General features: G+C 45.3%; 1 protein-coding gene across 6 annotated transcripts in view; it reads left to right on the top strand.

The window, feature by feature from the left end:
- Window positions 1-20,594, top strand: part of usp19 (ubiquitin specific peptidase 19) — a 202,142-nt gene that overhangs the window by 72,893 nt on the left and 108,655 nt on the right. For all 6 annotated transcript variants that reach the window (XM_070895624.1, XM_070895620.1, XM_070895619.1 and 3 more), the window contains one exon: window positions 4,731-5,127. In XM_070895624.1, the coding sequence (XP_070751725.1) occupies window positions 4,731-5,127 (397 nt within the window). The remainder of the gene's footprint in view (window positions 1-4,730; window positions 5,128-20,594) is intronic.

Genomic DNA, 20,594 nt, shown 5'->3' with positions numbered 1-20,594 from the left:
GCAAGCTGTCGACTAAATAATGGTCAGTGTGCTAGTGACGGCACTGCCACCCGCAGACAGCGACCTACCTGGTCCCACTGAGATGTTCATAAAGTCACAGGCATGGCAACAGCACAACAAACTTCATTTATATTTCCTGCTTTGTGCCTGTGTCGCTTCTCTTCTGGTTTGTTGTGCGTCGCTGTGGCTCAATTCACATTCCATCTCCTTTCTTTTTATTCTTTTCTGATGTGAGGTATTTTGTTTTTTTTAAATCTCTCTTTACCCAACCAGAATAGCATATTTCTCGAACTGTGTTTGTCCCGACACTGTACCCGAGTCACTGATAACATAAGAATATAAGAACATAAGAATTAGGAACAGGAGTAGGCCATCTAGCCCCTCGAGCCTGCTCCGCCATTCAACAAGATCATGGCTGATCTGGCCGTGGACTCAGCTCCACTTACCTGCCCGCTCCCCATAACCCTTAATTCCCTTATTGGTTAAAAATCTTATCTATGTGTGATTTGAATACATTCAATGAGCTAGCCTCAATTGCTTCCCTGGGCAGAGAATTCCACAGATTCACAACCCTCTGGGAGAAGAAATTCCTTCTCAACTCGGTTTTAAATTGGCTCCCCCGTATTTTGAGGGTGTGCCCCCTAGTTCTAGTCTCCCCGACCAGTAGAAACAACCTCTCTGCCTCTATCTTGTCTATCCCTTTCATTATTTTAAATGTTTCTATAAGATCACCCCTCATCCTTCTGAACTCCAACGAGTAAAGTCTACTCAATCTATCATCATAAGGTAACCCCCTCATCTCCGAATCAGCCTAGTGAATCGTCTCTGTACCCCCTCCAAAGCTAGTATATCCTTCCTTAAGTAAGGTGACCAAAACTGCACGCAGTACTCCAGGTGCGGCCTCACCAATACCCTGTACAGTTGCAGAAGGACCTCCCTGCTTTTGTACTCCATCCCTCTCGCAATGAAGGCCAACATTCCATTCGCCTTCCTGATTACCTGCTGCACCTGCAAACTAACTTTTTGGGATTCATGCACAAGGACCCCCAGGTCCCTCTGCACCACAGCATGTTGTAATTTCTCGCCATTCAAATAATATTCCCTTTTACTGTTTTTTTTTCCCCAAGGTGGATGACCTCACACTTTCTGACATTGTATTCCATCTGCCAAACCTTAGCCCATTCGCTTAACCTATCTAAATCTCTTTGCAGCCTCTCTGTGTCCTCTACACAACCCGCTTTCCCACTAATCTTTGTGTCATCTGCAAATTTTGTTACACTACACTCTGTCCCCTCTTCCAGGTCATCTATGTATATTGTAAACAGTTGTGGTCCCAGCACCGATCCCTGTGGCACACCACTAACCACTGATTTCCAACCTGAAAAGGACCCATTTATTCCAACTCTCTGCTTTCTGTTAGCCAGCCAATTCTCTATCCATGCTAATACATTTCCTCCGACTCCGCGTACCTTTATCTTCTGCAGTAACCTTTTGTGTGGCACCTTATCAAATGCCTTTTGAAAATCTAAATACACCACATCCATCGGTACACCTCTATCCACCATGCTCGTTATATCCTCAAAGAATTCCAGTAAATTAGTTAAACATGATTTCCCCTTCATGAATCCATGCTGCGTCTGCTTGATTGCACTATTCCTATCTAGATGTCCCGCTTTTTCTTCCTTAATAATAGTTTCAAGCATTTTCCCCACTACAGATGTTAAACTAACCGGGCTATAATTACCTGACTTTTGTCTGTCCCCATTTTTAAATAGAGGTGTTACATTAGCTGCTTTCCAATCCGCTGGTACCTCCCCAGAGTCCCGAGAATTTTGGTAGATTATAACGAATGCATCTGCTATAACTTCCGCCATCTCTTTTAATAACCTGGGATGCATTTCATCAGGACCAGGGGACTTGTCTACCTTGAGTCCCATTAGCCTGTCCAGCACTACCCCCCTAGTGATAGTGATTGTCTCAAGGTCCTCCCTTCCCACATTCCTGTGTCCAGCAATTTCTGGCATGGTTTTTGTGTCTTCCACTGTGAAGACCGAAGCAAAATAATTGTTTAAGGTCTCAGCCATTTCCACATTTCCCATTATTAAATCTCCCTTCTCATCTTCTAAGGGACCAACATTTACTTTAGTCACTCTTTTCCGTTTTATATATCTGTAAAAGCTTTTACTATCCGTTTTTATGTTTTGCGCAAGTTTACCTTCGTAATTTATCTTTCCTTTCTTTATTGCTTTCTTAGTCATTCTTTGCTGTCGGTTAAAATTTTCCCAATCTTCTATTTTCCCACTAACCTTGGCCACCTTATACACATTGGTTTTTAATTTGATACTCTCCTTTATTTCCTTGGTTATCCACGGCTGATTATCCCTTCTCTTACCGCCCTTCTTTTTCACTGGAATATATTTTTGTTGAGCACTATGAAAGAGCTCCTTAAAAGTCCTCCACTGTTCCTCAATTGTGCCACCGTTTTAGTCTGTGTTTCCAGTCTACTTTAGCCAACTCTGCCCTCATCCCACTGTAGTCCCCTTTGTTTAAGCATAGTACGCTCATTTGAGACACTATTTCCTCACCCTTAATCTGTATTACAAATTCAACCATACTGTGATCACTCATTCCGAGAGGATCTTTTACTAGGAGATCGTTTATTATTCCTGTCTCATTACACAGGACCAGATCTAAGATAGCTTGCTCCCTTGTAGTTTCTGTAACATACTGTTCTAAGAAACAATCCCCGGTAGGTTTTCCCGTTAGATTAATCATCTATCTTTTGATCCCTACAGTGTGTTTTCTATTTGCCTGTATTGCTCGTGATCGATTGGCTTTTGAAGGAATGGTATATTCTGACTGTGGTAGCAGAGTGCCCATTGCCGAGAGGCTGTGGCATTTAGCTCCCGAGCCCCACAACAAGCTCGCTCTGCGTGCCGAGTCAAGCTGTTTAGCAAAACAATGTTTGCTGTTTCCTGTACACAGCAGGAATTAAATCATAAAGTAAATATTTATACAGTACCTCAGGACGAACCAGTAATTCTGATGATTGCTGGAGTTCGTTTTGAAAGGTGTCCTCCGGGCAACTATTGCCCATCCCTAATTGGCCTAAGATGTTGGCCACTCCAGAGGGTATTTTCTCAACTGCATAGTGTGGGCTGGCATCTTTTTCTTTCTTTCTTTATTCGTTCATGGGATGTGGGCGTCGCTGGCAAGGCCAGCATTTATTGCCTATTCCTAATTGCCCTTGAGAAGGTGGCGGTGAGCCACCATTTCAGAGGGTAATTAAGAGAAAACCACATTGCTGTGGGCTTGGAGTCACGTATAGGCCAGGCAGGACCGCAGATTTCCTTCCCTAAAGACCATTAGTGAACCAGATGGGTTTTTACGACAACCCGGTAGTTTCATGGTCATCATTACTGATGCTAGCTTTTTTTAAAATTCCAGATTTATTTCATTAACTGAATTTAAATTCCCCAGCTGCCATGATGGGAGTTGAACTCATGTCTACAGATTATTAGTCCAGTAACATAACCACTATTCTACCGTTCCCGTGTGTAGGCACAGGCAGCGTGGTGATATTGGTGAACCACTTGACTTTTATGACAATCCAGCAGATTTCATGATTCTTTCTCTGCTGGCGGAGCACAAATGGCCAGGTTTTATTGACTCAATCTCGCAATTTTATGGCAGGATCTCAACTTGTGACCTCTGGGTTACTGTTCCAGTACCAGAACCACTGCACTGCTGTACCCTCATTGGTTCTCAGTCAGGTCTGTGGTTCGGCTGATGGGAGATCAATGAAATTCATCAAATTGGGAGTATCAGGTGGGATAGAACTTGCCTAGGTAGGATGTTGAAAGGGGACTGGAAGTGTTGTCTAAACAGTTGCCAATAGACATGCAAATAGCGTGGTGGGTAATAATCCCTGAGCAATTGTTTAGATTCCCAGAAGTCGTGCTGAAGCTGTACAGGGCCCTGGCCAGGGTACACCTGGAGTACTGGGTACAGTTCTCTCCGTGACATACGGGGGATATCAGCCCCTAGCGGCATTGAGGGAGGGAGAAATGAAGCTAATCGCAGTTGTCGAAGAGAATAACTAGGAGAAACAATTACCTGAGCTGGAGCTCTTCAGCCTTGGAGAGATGTGTCTAGTTTATATAAGATATCGAGCAAGATAGAGATAATAAACCTGAGTAGTACTTGGAGATACACCAGGGCATCAAGACAAGAGGGCACAGGATCAAGGGTATAAAGGACAGGTTTAGTTCAAAAGTTAAGTATTTCTTTTGCACGGAGGGTGAGGTAAACAGCAGGTGGAATGATTTGCCAAGATGTGTAGTTGAGTGCAGTGAACTCAACTCTTTAAGAAACAGCTGGATGTTGGTATGGGAACACCGCTCTGCCTCCCCATCTCTGTCTTCCTTTAACACTACCTATGACTAAGGTCACCCTCCTAATACCTCCTCCTTTAGCTGTCAATTTTTCTTCGACGACGCTCCTGTGTGGTACCTTGAGATGTTTTCCTATATTAAACATCTCAAGGCACCACACAGGTGCTATAATAATGCACATTGTTCCTGTGGAAGATGGTTAGATTGGTATTCTGGAAGCACGAGATCAAATGGGCCAATGGCTGGTCTTCTGGACCGATCTGGCCTATTACAGCATTGAGTGAAGCGCCAATTAAACTGCCATTGAGACTAATGCTTGTATTTTCTTTCCAAAAGATGGAAGTGACTGAGAAGGAGAAACTGCTTCCTGAGAACCAGGCTATCAATGCTGCAACAGCAGAGTTGCTATCTGAAGCTGGGCCTCAGACTTCAGTAAGTGTAAGTGTTCCTATGGAACAGGTAGTGGGTGGGGGTGCAGCAGCAGCCGAGACTCAGGAATCTGTCGCAGACAGGCTGGGGGCCGCAGCAGTGGAGGAACCTCTGACTCCAAGCCCCCCTCCGAATGAGGACTCTGTTGAAAGATCTGCTGGGAAGCAAGCAGCCCCTGTCGAACAACTAACTGAAGAACAGCTCCCAGTGGAAAGTCCTACTGAAGACACTGCAGCACTGCCTAGCTCTACTGCGGAAAAGACCGACCCGATCAAGGAGGAACCTGCTGAGGGAACGATTGAAGGTAAGGGGCTTGTGTGGAGAAAACTACAATTAAAATACTTCAGTTTTTGCCAATTTTTTTTCCCTGTGCTGATTCATGCTTCAATGCCCCCTTACAGAGTTACATCGAATGTTCAGCACAGAAACAGGCCATTCGGCCCAACAGGTCTGTGCCGGGTCTATGCTCCACACGAGCCTCCTCCAACCCCGCTTCATCTCACCCCTTTCTCCCTCATGTGCTTATCTAGATTCCCCTTGAATGTATCTCTGTTGTTTGCCTCAAACACTGCCTGTGGCAGCGAGTTCCACATTTTCACCACTCTGGGTAAAGACGTTCCTCCTGAATTCCCTATTGCATTTATTAGTGACTATCTTATATTGATGGCCCCTAGTTCTGGTCTCCCCCACAAGTGGAGACATCTTCTCTACGTCTACCCTATCGAACCCCTTCATAATTTTGAAGACCTCCATCAGGTCGCCCCTCAGCCTTCTCTTTTCTGGAGGACTAGGCCCCAGCTGGTTCCGTGTTTCCTGATAGGTATAACCTTGGTTAGCAGCCTATTCAATGGTATTGAGAGCCAAACCCAACTCTGCCATTATCCAACATGCAAACATACGCACTTTCGAGCAGGGATCAGTGACTACTGACCAGGCACAGGAACCGTAGCTGATTTTGATTTATTTCCGGGGGCACTGATTCCAATCATAGCACGTGTGTTGCTGGTCGGGCTGAGGTCAGCTCCCTTGGCACAGGCCGAGCATTGAAGCTGGCACTGCCTCTGGTTCAGCCCTCACTGGGCTGTGCCTTTACCTACTAGACCATGAGGGGAGTGTAACTAAAACAATTCTAATTATATCATGCACACAATCAAGTTACACATAACATCATGTTGGAAAGTGTGAGGTCATGCACTTTGGCAGAAAAAATCAAACAGCAAGTTATTATTTAAATGGAGAAAGATTGCAAAGTGCTGCAATACAGCGGGACCTGGAGGCACTTGTGCATGAAACACAAAAGGTTCATAGAAAGATACAGCAAGTGATCAGGAAGGCCAATGGAATCTTGGCCTTTATTGCAAAGGGGATGGAGTATAAAAGCAAGGAACTCTTGCTACAGTTGTACAGGGTATTGGTGAGGCCACAACTGGAATACTGCGTGCAGTTTTGGCTTCCATATTTACGAAAGGATCTACTTGCTTTGGAGGCAGTTCAGAGAAGGTTCACTAGGTTGATTCCGGAGATGAGGGGGTTGACTTATGAGGAAAGGTTGAGTAGGTTGGGCCTCTACTCATTGGAATTCAGAAAAATGAGAGGTGATCTTATCGAAACGTATAAGATTATGAGGGGGTTTGACAAGATGGCTGCAGAGAGGATGTTTCCACTGATAGGGGAGACTAGAACTAGAGGGCATGATCTTAGAATAAGGGGCCGCCCATTTAAAACAGAGATGAGGAGAAATTTCTTCTCCTGAGGGTTGTGGATCTGTGGAATTCGCTGTCTGAGAGCTGTGGAAGCTGGGCCATTGAATAAATTTAAGACAGAAATAGACAGTTTCTTAAACGATAAGGGGTTATGGAGAGCAGGCAGGGAAGTGGAGCTGAGTCCATGATCAGATCAGCCATGATTGTATTAAATGGCGGAGCATGGTCGAGGGGTCGTATGGCCTACTTATGTTCTTAAAAGCAATTTTACTAATTCTGGATTTTTAATTCTCATTTAAATTTGTACATTAGTCATTCTGCCTTTGTTACCTCTAGACTCGACTATTCCAATGCTCGCCTGGCCGGCCTCCCACTTTCTACTCTCTAAATTTGAGGTCATCCAAAACTCCGCTGCCTCTATCCTAACTTGCACAGAGTCCCGCTCATCCATCACCCCCTATATTCGATGACCTACATTGGCTCCCGGTTAAGCAACGCCTCAATTTTAAAATTCCCATCCTTATTTTTAAATCCCTCTGTGGCCTCACCCCCTTTCTATCTCTAATCTCCTCTAGCCCTACAACCCTCCGATATCTGCGCTCCTCTAATTCTGGCCTCTTATTGGTTATTTTAATCGTTCCACCATTGGCGGCTGTGCCTTCAGCTGCCTGGGCCCTAAACTCTTGTATTCTCCACCTCTCTACCTCTCTCTCCTCCTTTAAGACGCTCCTTAAATCCTACCTCTTCGACTAAGCTTTTGGTCACCTGTCCTGATATCTCCTTATGTGGCTCATTGTCAAATTTTATTTGATAATCGCTCCTGTGCAGGGACCTGGGGTGTTTTACTTCGTTAAAGGTTGTTGTGCTATGTACAAGTTGTTTATACATATCACCAGCACTCCTAAATCCTGCTGCTTTCAAACAGGTTGTTAGAACAATGCCACCTGCAGGATCCTGTGCAGCTGAGGCCTGCTTTGACGGTAAACGGGTGTTATTTGCTGCAGTGAGGCTTTAAGCTCTGTCGCCTGTTTGGTTTTTTCCGACTGACCCAGTAGCTGTATGTAGACACAGCGTTTGCTGTTGTTGAGCTGTCTGAGCAATAGGCACAGAGTGCTGTGAAAGGATTTCTGTGATCTAAGCACTTTTAAGATCCTGGAAGCTGACTTTTAAATAAGGAATGGTTGAAGTTACAGAGAAACAGCAAGATTTTTCCCATTCATCCAATGTTCCCTTCCATTCATGTGTAGGATGTAAATGTATGCTGTCCCTCCAGTAAATCCATAAACTTTGTTCACCATTTTAGTACTTAACACTTAACTGATATCCACAAGAATATAAGAAATAGGAGCAGGAGCAGGCCATTTGGCCCCTCGAGCCTGCTCCGCCATTTAAATAAGACCATGGCTGATCTGATCATGGACTCAGCTCCACTTCCCTGCCCGCTCCCCATAACCCTTTATTCCCTTATTGCTGAAAAATCTGTCTATCTCCACCTTAAATATATTCAATGATCCAGCCTCCACAGAGAATTCCATAGATTTTCAACCCTCAGAGAGAAGAAATTCCTCCTCATCTCAGTTTTAAATGGGTGGCCCCTAATTCTGAGACTGTCCCCTGGTTTTTGCTTCCCCTACAAGTGGAAATATTCTTTCTGCATCCACCTTGTCGAGCCCCCTCATTATCTTATGTTTCAATAAGATCACCTCTCATTCTTCTAAACTCTCAACCTACTCAACCTATCTTCATAGTCAACCCCCTCATCTCCGGAATCAACCTAGTGAACTTCTCTGAACAGCCTTCAATACAAATATATCCTTCCTTAAATACGGAGACCAAAACTGTACACAGTACTCCAGGTGTGGCCTCACCAATACCCTGTATAGTTGTAGAAGGACCTCTCCGCTTTTATACTCTATCCCCCTTACAATAAAGGCCAACATTTCATTTGCCTTCCTGATTACTTGCTGTTCCCGCGTGCTAACTTTGTGTTTCATGCACAAGGACCCCCAGGTCCCTCTGTACTGCAGCACTTTGCAATTTTTCTCCATTTAAATTATAATTTCTTTTCTATTTTTTTCTGCCAAAGTGGATAACCTCACATTTTCCCACATTATTCTCCATCAGCCAATTTTTTTGCCTTCTCACTTAGCCTGTCTATATCCCTTTGCAGATTTTTTTGTGTCCTCACAATTTGCTTTCCCACCCATCTTTGTATCATCAGCAAACTTGGCAACATTACACTCAGTCCCTTCATCCAAGTCATTAATGTAGATTGTAAACAGTTGAGGCCCCAGCACCCCACTAGTTACTGTGCCAACCAGAAAGTGACCCATTCATCCCGACTCTCTCTTTTCTGTTCGTTAGCCAATCCTCTATCCCTGCTAATATATTACCCCCAACTTCGTGAACTTTTATCTTGTGCAATAACCTTTTATGTGGCACCTTATTGAATGCCTTCTGGAAATCCAAATACACCACATCCACTAGTTCCCCCTAAGCCACCCTGCTCTCTACATCCTCAAAGAACTCCAGCAAATTCCCATCTCTTGGAACGGAACTGGTATGAAATAAGTGTTAGATCTCTTAATTTTCAATGAAATGCGAACTCCGGTGATATTTTAACAATTTTATTCTGGCAGCAGCAACAAGCTTCTGGCTGATTGCCAGTTCCTTTGTCTTTCTGAGAACACATGGCAAAACATGGCTGTACTTATACCTGGCTCAGTTTACAGAAAGGAATGCGCCGCCTTTGACCTTATTGGCTCAATTAATATACTGTTAACCTTTAATTAGCTCGCTACCAAAGGTCCTGAAATGTCAAGTTGATTGATGACTGAATGCAATGTGCTGAGTTGCATGTAGAAGCTCTAACTGGGGGGTCTGTGTATTCTCACAACCTGTCTGTCTGCAGCCTGTTTGAATTCTCTATCAATCCCGTCTTTGATTCTTTCACAAACTGAATCATAAAACATCAGGTATCACTGGTTAAACATTCGACAAAATAATTTCATACATGTTAATAGAGTTTCCTTCTAAAATTTGTTGATGTGTTTCGCCACATGTCCGGACTAGTAGCTTCCACACAAATTTACACCAACCCGAATTCCATCATTGTCATGTATTCAACCAGCATTGTAACCTATGTATAAACTGACCTAAGTTGTACACCTTGAGAACATTAACCACAAGGGGGTGAACTTGTGGGAGACACTCCTAACCTAGACCTTCAGATATAAAAGGGGAAGCTCCACCCACTTCCTGCACTTGAGTGCTATGAAATAAAGGACAGGTCACAGACTGACCTCTCAAGTATGGGCCTCGTGTGCATTTATACTGTATAGTAAGGACGTATCAATCATGGCCACAATGGAAGTCTGGTTTTCGTAGATTAATTAACCTTCTTCCAATTTAATCCAAATCAGTACCTTAATTCAAGTAGTAAACAACCTTTCCTTAAGCATAATATACCCCTGTGCCACGTACAGAAGGTCTGCTGGGACCTGCAAGTTGTCTCACCTGCGGGATAGCAGCTACAGCCGCCTGGTTGCCACAACATTTAATCAACATAAACAATATAAAAGTAAAATAATTACAACGAATAGAATTAAACCTTCCACCAATGAAGTTCCTATTGAACCCAGCCATTCAGTGGCTCCGCTCCACAAAGTGAATGATGGAGGTTGCTTAAGTTTTTCTACCTCCTTTTGGATATGCTCCGCTAAGTGGGTAATTTCTTCAGAGCTATCTGGGATATATGTGCGACACTCCGTTCCGAGTAGGGCGCAAGTACCTCCCTTTTCAGCCAGGATGTAATCAAGGGCCAGTCCATTCTGTAGGGCTACTGTGCGGATTGCTACCATTTTTGCATTGATTTTAACTAGGGACTCTGAGGTATCATTAGCTACCCGTTCCACAATGGATGCCATGTTAATGGATTCCCTTGCCAGTCTGGCGGTCCCATACCTGGGGATCAGAATGGCAAAGAACCTCTCTGTGTCTGTGATAGCTCTCTTAGGACGGTGTAAATGTTCCAACAGTGACTTTATATGATACATATATGACACAATGTAGGCTAATAGCAGGATCCCATCCAATTCTGGGGCATCCAAGGGTAGGCCTTGTGGCCACACACCCAATAGGTGCCATTATAGGCAATGAATGTTAGCTATTTCTTTGTCAGCAACATTCCGGGGCCTGTCCAGGCTTTTCCATCTATTTTATTCAGGATCCCTGTTACGTTAAGAATTCCCACATCGGCCCAGTTTGGACGGCTCCGTGGCTTGATTATATTATAATTCCGGGAGCAGTTTATTATACCCCATATTTTGGCCTCCTTTCATGTTTCTAATCAGACAGACCGATTCCCCTGGTCTTCCTATTCCCGTTGTATTAGTGATAACACAAAATGGGGGCCATTTGGAATTATTGTAGCACGGTTGGTACCCCCCTTCAAAGGTAGTCAGATTGTAACCTGCTGACTTCCATTTACATGCCCAGTTTTCCATATCCTGAAACGCATTGCCTGTTTTCTTTTGATTAATTATCCACTCAGCCATTTCTGAGATATTCAAGGGAACTGGCCTCAAGGGAATCCCTCCCTTTGAGCGAATAGGAATATGCGCACATACCCAATAACTAGAAATGTTACCTTGTTTGGCATAAATGTATGACATATATAAAAAGATATTTACATGTAATTCCCTTGGTACTCTACTATTTCCCTCTGGTGCAGAGGGTCGGCTAGTAAGAAGTAGGCATATGCCTAGAATACCTACAGTCAGTAATACAGTAAATTTATACATTTTGGCAAAAATTAATTGTCCTTATTAGATTTCAGCTTCAGTTACGGGTGCTCGTTTAACGTGTGAGGCGTGGATCCAGGCTTTCTTTCCTTGGACTTTAACAGCTTCTTGGGTGGTCAGTAACACTTGATAAGGTCCCTCCCACTTGGCACCCAAAGGTTCTTTATGTAACTTTTTCACATACACCCAGCCTCCCGGGATGATGTCAAGTCCTCCTTCGGGTGGATTACCCCAAGCTGCCGATACCTGTCGGGAAACAGAACTAATAGCATTGGTTAGGTTCTGACAGTATGATAACAGAGTGTCACTCATTAAGTGAACATCAGCTTTCTGTAAATCGATAGTTCCTGGCAGCGACATGGGTCTTCCTGTTATAATTTCAAATGGGCTTAGACCTGTAGTTCTGTTTGGGGTTGGCCCAATGCTACATAGCACTATTGGTAGTGCCTGGGGCCATGGTGTTCCTTCTTGGTGATATTTGGCAAGCCGTTGTTTCAGAGTTCGATTCATTCGCTCTACTTGTCCTGATGATTGTGGATGATAAGGACAGTGTAAATCCCACGTAATGTTCAGTAACCTACAGACTTCTTGGCAGACAGCACCTGTGAAGTGTGTTCCCTGATCTGAGTCAATGCTACTCTGGACTCCCCATCGGGGAATGTAATCCTTACACAAGACCTTTGCAGTGTGATTGGCTGTGGCTCTTTTAGTTGGGACAGCTTCTACCCATCTAGAGAATCTGTCGACCATGACAAGAATGTTAGTGTATCCTTGGCATGAAGGAAGAGATATATAATCTACCTGCAGATGCTGGAATGGTCCGACAGGGGCAGGGGGCCTCAGTTGGGGCATTACCGTAATGGGTCCAGAATTATTTTTCTGGCAGACCACACAATGGTCTGTTACCAGCTGGGCATGTTTTTTAAATCCCCGACCCCACCAGCTTTTCTGGAACCATGCCGTCATCTGTTGTGAGGCCAAGTGTCCCCACGAGTGGATCTGTTGGGCTAAAAAAGGCATAAGCGCTTGTGGCGCGACTGGCTTGTCGGTAACTCTTTGTCTCCAGATACCATCTTCGCAAAGCTTAATTCCTGCCTCAATCCATGTCCATTTTTCCTCTCTGGAGCACTCGCCTTGGATTGTTTGAAGGTCTCGTGTCAGAGCCGTGAGTGCTTTCAATCTGCACATCTGTGTTGGTTCTTCCGGGGGAGCGCCCTGTGAGGTGGCATCTTTAGCTGCCTGGTTGGCTAGGGCATTTCCCTGTGCTTCCGTGGTATTTTCCTTGGTATGGACCTTACACTTCAGGATGGACAGTTTCTGAGGTAATTGTATGGCCTCCAGTAAGTCTTGGACTTCTTTTCCATTTCGGATAGGTGTACCAGCAGCAGTGAGGAATCCTCTCTTCCACCATAACAGACCAAAGTTGTGAGCAACTCCAAAAGCATAAACGCGAATCTGTGTAGACATTAGCTGTCTGTCCTCCTGCTATTCGACATGCTTCTGGCCGGGCCCGTAACTCGGCCTGTTGTGCTGACGTTCCTGAGGGTAAACATCCTTTTGCCACTACCTCATTTAAAGTTGTAACTGCCCATCCTGCTTTTCTGGTACCATTGTCAACAAAGGAGGAACCATCTGTAAACAGGATGAGGTCTGGGTTGTGTAGAGGCTCCTCTGCTGCTAAGGCTGCTTCTTCTGTTTCTTTTAAAATCTCCATGCAGTCATGCTCTTCACATTCTCCCCCCCTCTTGCTCCCTCGATTCTGACATCGGGAGCATAGTTGCGGGATTAACCGGGCTGGCCCGGACGAAATGGGGATTAGGAACTTCCAAAACTGCTGTCCAGCGGGTCCATCTAGCTGCCGTCACCTGAGACATCCTATTCATAGACAGCAAAGCATGTACGTTGTGGGGACACTTGACAATCAGCTTTTGGTCGAGGACTAGACCCGCAGTGGTCATTACCGCTCGACATGTAGCTTCCATGGCCCTCAGGCAACTTCCCCATCCGAGGGCTACCCCATCCAGTTTTGCCGAATAATAGACAATAGGTCTTTGCCGATCCCCATGTTCTTGTGTCAGTATAGCTGTTATGTATCCTTCTTTCTCATGGACAAAATAGGGTAAATGGCTTACCACTGTCGGGGATTCCCAGAGCTGGTGCCAAACACAAAGCCTTTTTCAAACTCAGGAAGGCCCCTTGCTGTTCCTTAGTGAGGGTGATGGCTTCTTTACAGGCACGTTTCCCCTTTAAGATATCATTCAATGACAAGCAAGCTGTGTGAAGGAGTCAATCCAATTTCTGTTAAAGTTGCACAATCCCAAAAAGACCGTAGTTCCTGAATAGTGGTGGGTTTTTTAGCAGCCCGAATGGCTGCAGTTCTATCCTGGGTAAGTTCTCTCTTTCCTTGTGAAATCTTTTGTCCCAGGTATACAACCTCTTCTTGGGATATTTGTGCTTTGTCGATGCTGGCTTTATGTCCTTTCAGCCAAAGTTGGTCCAGCAAAGCTCGTAAATCTTTTTCAAGCTGTTCTTCCATGTTTGAAGCTAGCAGGATATCGTCGACATATTGGATGACTGTGGACGACAGGGGAGGTAGTTCTCGCAAATGGCTTTGTAAAGCCATGTGGAATACCGTAGGGCTGTTGTGGAAACCCTGCGGTAACCGGGTTCAAGTATACTGTTGTCCTTGGACCGTGAAAGCAAACCATTGTCGAACCTCCGGTGCCAGAGGCACCGACCAAAATCCGTTGGCCATATCTATAACCGAGAAATATTTATGTTCCGGTTTGAGGGCATTAGAAATGGTGGAGGGATCTGCGACCAAAGGAGCTTTTTGATCAATACACTGGTTAGCTTTCCTAAAATCGACAGTCAAACACCAAGTCTCATTAGATTTCTGTACCGGCCATACGGGGCTATTGGAGGAGCTGTGCGTTTTAATAAGCACCCCTTGTTTCTCCAATTGCTGAATAACAAGTAAGATTCCCGCAATGGCAGTTGGACTGATGGGATACTGTTTAGTGCATGGAGGCTTGGTCCCAGTAAATGACGCAGGCTCCATCTGGAGTAGGCCACAATCATTCTTATCTTTAGCCCATATCGGGTGTTGCTTCAATTCTTCTTTCTTCAAAGTTCTAATTGACCATGTCACCCGACCATCCTCAAAATGCAACGATGAATCTACTTGGATTAGAACGTCCATTCCCAAAAGGGGTTGATCTACTGGACCTATCCAGACCGGCGTGGTTAGTTCATGTGGACCCAGCCCGAAAGTACCGGTGTTGTCCTTTTAATTTCCATTTTATGGCCCCCAACCCCATAGGCTGTACGTGCCCTACCATCCAACGGCAAAAAGTCTCCATATTGTAGGGGTAAGCATGTTAATTCCGCCCCGTGTCTAAAAGACAGTCCACATCATTATCGCCCACCCTTACAGTTATATATAGCCCATCTCCCCTCTGTTGTATTAGTGCGAGGGGAGGGGCTAGGGCGGGCTCTAATTGTTTTTTGCTATCCCAAGTAACACTTTCTGTTGTTGTATTGTCAGTCGCTTAAATGCTTCTTTGAGGTCATTATCTTGTAACAAGCCTGATATGTTGGCTGAATTGTGTCCTTAGCTGCGTCCTCTTCCCCGGCCGCGACCTTTCTGTTTTGCCCTGCACGTCTTGGCCCAGTGACCTTCTTTCCCACAATAATGACATTTTCCGGGTAATTTTCCTAATAACTGTTTATCGGAATCCTGGGATTTCCATCCCACAGCCTGCAGGGCTCGGACTTTAGCTCCTATATCACGATCTAATTGGTTACATCGATCCACCAATGTTGTAAAGGTAGTTCCTCTACCTTCCCAGTCCGGTAACACTACCTTAAGCATTTTGGACAGTTCTGGCTTTAGACCTGCCACAAAAGCTGCTTTCAGGGGTCCAAACACTTGTTCATCCATTTCCTCATCCGTATTATTCATACCCGAATGTTCTAGCCACGTGCATCTAAACCGCTCGTCATACTCCAGGACCTCCTCTCTTCCTTTCTGTTGGCAGGCTGCAATTTTTCCCCAGTCTGTCTTGGCTGGACTGAAGGCTTGCAGCCAGTGTTTAATCGCCTCCCATCCTGCGTTTAATTCTTGCTCATCCTGCCCCAAAGCTGTTTCTACCTTGTCGTGCAATTTTCTTCCCTGTGTTTTTGACACCATTATGGTCAAAATTTGCACTCCGTCCCAGGGATGAAGTTGATATATATTTCTTAAGCGGTCCAATTGGTCCCACGTTTTCACTCCCCCTTTCTTTGGATTGGGCAACTCCTTGGACCATTTATCAATTTTCTCTGGGTCTGCCGAATCATGAACTAAATATTTTGCATGCACCCTGTTCTTTGTTGTTTTGGTTCCGTCCTCATCCGCAGTCTCTTCTGATCTGATGACAATTCGTCTTTTTTTAAACGGGGCAAAACGCACCCCTAATTCTTCATCCTCCGACCCTGTTTCGTTGAAGGACTCAGAATCCGTATCTATTCCTTGGTCGTGTCCTCGGGTTTGCGCTTTTAATTTATCCAAACATGGGTACCCTGGGAATTGACCAATACATTTTCCTTTTCCTATTGCTGTCTCTTGACCTAATGATTTTTTCCATTCTTTAATTTCACCTTTAAGATCTTTAACTTCCGCTTCCGACTTTTCAAGTTTAAGTTTTTTCTGTCGCAGCTGTGCACGAACTGCTTGCAATTGGTCCTTTGTACTGGTCAGGTCCCTATCATGTTGGGAAAGCGTTATAATTTCATTCCGCTGTCGGATCTGTCTCATAACGGCTAGGGACCATCTGATTCGCTCTTTATTTTTCATACGGGTTGTTTTTCCCCAGACCCTTTTGATCTCGTCCAAGGGCCTTGGCCTTTGGAGGTACCGTATTTTTGTTCGATCTTAATACAGGTTTTAGATAAGCTGAATTGTTGCTCTATGTATTCTTTCAACTGTTCGAGGATTTCATCTATCGAAACCTCGGGTGGTGCCTGCCCACTTTTAACAGTTGTAGGCAATTCTTTGCTCTTATCTCCTGCTGCCATAATACTTACTTCTTTACTGGGGTCTCGAGTCGTAGGCTTTCCAGCCGATCAGTGGGTCGGTGATTAATTAACTTAACACACCGCCGAAGTTAGACGTCTATGGGAGCTCGAACCGACTACCCACCGGAGGGTTCGCAAACCGGAGGCTTTCGGAATCGCGTAGAAGGAGAGGCGAATTTAGACTTTTGACTGCGGACTTATATAAAGAGGAGTCCTTACCTCAGTATGTCGGTCCGATATTCAAAATTCAGTTTCTTCCCTCAGCGATCCTGTTCGTGACGCCAAAATTGTTAAATCTCTTAATTTTCAATGAAATGCAAACTCCGGTGATATTTTAACAATTTTATTCTGGCAGCAGCAACAAGCTTCTGGCTGATTGCCAGTTCCTTTGTCCTTCTGAGAACACATGGCAAAACATGGCTGTACTTATACCTGGCTCAGTTTACAGAAAAGAACGCGCCTTCTTTGACCTTATTGGCTCAATTAATATACTGTTAACCTTTAATTAGCTCGCTACCAAAGGTCCTGAAATGTCAAGTTGATTGATGACTTAATGCAATGTGCTGAGTTGCACGTAGAAGCTCTAACTGGGGGGTCTGTGTATTCTCACAGCCTGTCTGTCTGCAACCTGTTTGAATTCTATCAATAAGGAATGGTATTTGCTGCTTCCATCCCCCTCATTAATCAACACTCAGTTATCCTGTACATACAGTGAGAACCTACGAGTTATATGCAGGGAGGACTGCAGGGTCTGCAACCTTTCTAAACGTGCATCTCCATGAATAGCATATCGTCCCTTGGGTCAATGCTAGGTGTGGTGCTAGATTGTGCTACAATCCTGTGGCCCTATTTATTGGTTCCTGTTTTTCATAGAATCATAGAATTTGCTGTTGCCATGTCTTTGCCTGGGGTCTTAATCAGCCTCAGAAATGCATGGCAACTACTTGGCAGGGTCTATTGACCACAATCCCTGCTTTTACTGTAACTTACGTAGAGTGTGAAGGAAACCGCTTTCAGGCAACAATCTTTGTCTGGATTTGGTGGGAAGGCTTGTCCAGACCAGCAATGGCACAATTCGTATCTCTCTCCATCATAAAATGTGTCTGAGTCTGTGTCAGGCTCCTTGTGTATCAAGCAAGCACTGTTCAAGCCTGCCAACATAGCTTTGGAACCAATTGTATACTCTCCAGGTGTCTGGTTAGACCTATGTTCAGGGAAGATTTAACCATTATTCAACATTTATAGAGAGTTTTAATAGAGTAAATAAGGATAAACTGTTTCCACTGGCAGGACATGGATTTCTTAATTGGCACTCACGCAAGAGGTGAGATGAGGTGAATGTTTTTTACGCAGCGAGTTGTTGTGATCGGGAATGCGTTGCCTGAAAGGGCGGTGGAAGCAGATTCAATAGTAACTTTCAAAAGCGAATTGGGTTAACGCTTGAAGAGAATAAATTTGCAGGGTTATGGGGAAAGAGCAAGGGGGAATTGGTCTTACCCTGGAGTACTGTGAGCAGTTCTGGAATTTAGAAGGTTAAGGAGAGATCTAATCGAAGTTTTCAGGATATTAAGGGGAACAGATAGGGTAGATAGACAGAAACTATTTCCGCTGGTTGGGGATTCTAGGACTAGGGGCATAGTCCAAAAATTAGAGCCAGACCTTTCAGGAGTGAAGTTAGGAAACACTTCTACACACAATGGCCCCAAGTTTCCACATGATTTGCTCCTGATTTTTAGGAGCAACTGGTGTAGAACGGAGTATCTTAGAAATCGGAATTCTCGTCATTTAGTTTGCTCCAGTTCTAGTCAGTTAGAACAGTTTCACTTTGGAACAGAATTTTTTTTTCAAAAGGGGGCGTGTCCGGCCACTTACGCCTGATTTCAAAGTTTCGTGAGTGAAAACTTACTCCAAACTAACTTAGAATGGAGTAAGTGAAGATTTTTGTACGCTCGAAAAAACCTTGTCTACACTTTAGAAAATCAGGCGTAGGGAAGGGTGGGGGGGGGGGCTGTTTAAAGGGAAGTTTACAAATATTAAACACTTCAGTTTTACAAATAAAGAGCCATCATCAATAATAAATGATAAATACATCAATAAATCAACCAATAAATCAATCAAAAAAAATTAATAAGAAATATTTTTTTTTAAATCAATAATAAAACATTTTCTACTTACCGACCACAGCACCGGGAGCCCTCCAACAGCGTGTGTCTCTGTCAGTGTCTCTATCTCTCTGTCTGTCTGTGTGTCTCTCATTCTCTGTCTGTCAGTGTCTGTGTTTCTGACAGCCAGGGGGGTAGAGGGAGAGAGGGGTGGAGCAGAGGGTGGGATGGGGGAGAAAGGGGTGGGATGGGGGAAGAAGGGGGGGAAAAGAGATTGGGGGGGGAGGGGAAGGAGATTGGGGGTGGGGGGGAAGGAGATTGGGGGGAGGTGAGGGGGAGGGAGGCTGAACGGGCCGGGCCCGTCCCCAGCACCAGATTTACAGGTAGGTGGCATTGGGTCGGGTCAGGGGGGATGGTGGGAGGGAGGGAGGTTCGGGTCGGGGGGAGGGAGGGAGAGGGAGGTCAGGTCGGGGGGAGGGAGCAGGTGTCGGGTCCGGTCCGGGGGCGGGGGTGGGGAGAGAGAGCGGATGTCGGGTCCAGGGGGTGGGGGGGGGAGCGGGTGTCGGGTCCGGTCCATGGGCAGGGGGAGGGGGGGGGAGCGGGAGCCGGGTCGGGTCCGGAGGCAGGAAGCGGGAGTCGGGTCCGGTCCGGGAGGAAGCAGGAGCTGGCCGTGGGAGGAGCCTTATTCACGCAGCCCCAGTGAGGCCATTCGGCCAGGGTTAGGGGCTGCGTGCTTCGGGCCCCTCCCACACAGTTTCGGGCGCCTGGAGCTACTGCACTTGCGTGCCCACTGTAGCGCACATGTGCAGAGGTCCTCGCACTGTTTTCAGCGCAGGGACCTGGCTCCGCCCCTTACAGCTCCTGCTGCGCTGCGCCGAGGGCCAGAGGACCTGCAGGGAGGTGGAGAATACGGAGGGTTTTTTTAGGCGCACTTTGTGGCGTGAAAAACAGGCGTCCAGGTCGGGACTGCGCCGTTCTAGGCGCGGCTCGAAACTTGGGCCCATAGGGTGGTAGAAGTTTGGAACTCTCTTCCACAAATGGCAATTGATAGTGGATCAGTCGTTAATTTTAAATTGTAGATTGATAGATTTCTGTTAACCAAGGGTATTAAGGGATATGGGCCAAAGGTGGGTATATGGAGTTAGGTCGCAGATCCATCTCATTGAATGGCGGAACCAGCTCGAGGGGCTGAATGGCCTCCTGTGCTGGTACGATGGGCCGAATGGCCTCCTAATGTGCTGTACGATTCCATGTTGATAAACCTTGGGGCAAAAAGATTCGAAGAGAAAGTTTCAACACTTTTAAGTTAATGGGACCCTATGCAAAATGCTTTGGTTCAAAATAATGATCCAAGCATGTTCCTCTCGACTTTGAGTGGCGTTCCATGCGTTTGGAGATGCTGTTGGATTAGTCAGAAGATTCCTTCCGTAACCATTTTGACTGTTAAATCTGCTGGCCTTGTCAGAAAGGGCATTGGACGATAAAGGGTTCTTCTGTTGCAATCTAAAAAGGACAGGAAAGCTTTGGAGCCATTTGATACCAGCTTGACGTCTTCCGTGCTATAACCATTCTTCTGTGAAACAAAGTTAGAGGTGGTAACATTGTCCCAGCTAATTCAAAGTATGTTGAGACTGTCTGTCTGGTATAGACCTCAAGGACATGGTCAAAAGATACAGATTACGGTACCGAGGTTTCAGTGTGAAGAACTGACTGTCACGTGTCTCCCCCGGGTCTAATGTGAAGCAAGGTCGACAGTCTGGAGACTTGTCAATTTTCCGGGTTCATGCACTTCAAGAGAAATCGGAACTGGAGCTCATACAGGATGTGGCATATGAGCCGCCTTGGGAATTGGTTTCTTAGTGCATGGCTGCGGAATTTTTCAAGGTGACCGACCAGAGCAGAAGGACATGCATCGCTAATTCACATCAATGATTTGGGTTCACAAACTCAATACAAAACAAGTACATTTGCAGACAATATCAGATTAGGAAGGGCAGTGGAAACAGGAGGCGGCTCAGAAATCACGCAATAAGCTCTCAAAAATGTGTAAGTGGGCAGACGATGGCAGATGATATTTAATGCAGACTTGTGTAAAGTACTGAGCAT

The sequence above is a fragment of the Pristiophorus japonicus genome, chromosome 12 (genome assembly GCF_044704955.1).
Source record: "Pristiophorus japonicus isolate sPriJap1 chromosome 12, sPriJap1.hap1, whole genome shotgun sequence".
NCBI lineage: Eukaryota > Metazoa > Chordata > Chondrichthyes > Pristiophoridae > Pristiophorus > Pristiophorus japonicus.
The sequence above is the reverse complement of the archived record's forward strand: the minus strand, read 5'-3'. Positions and strand labels throughout refer to the sequence as shown.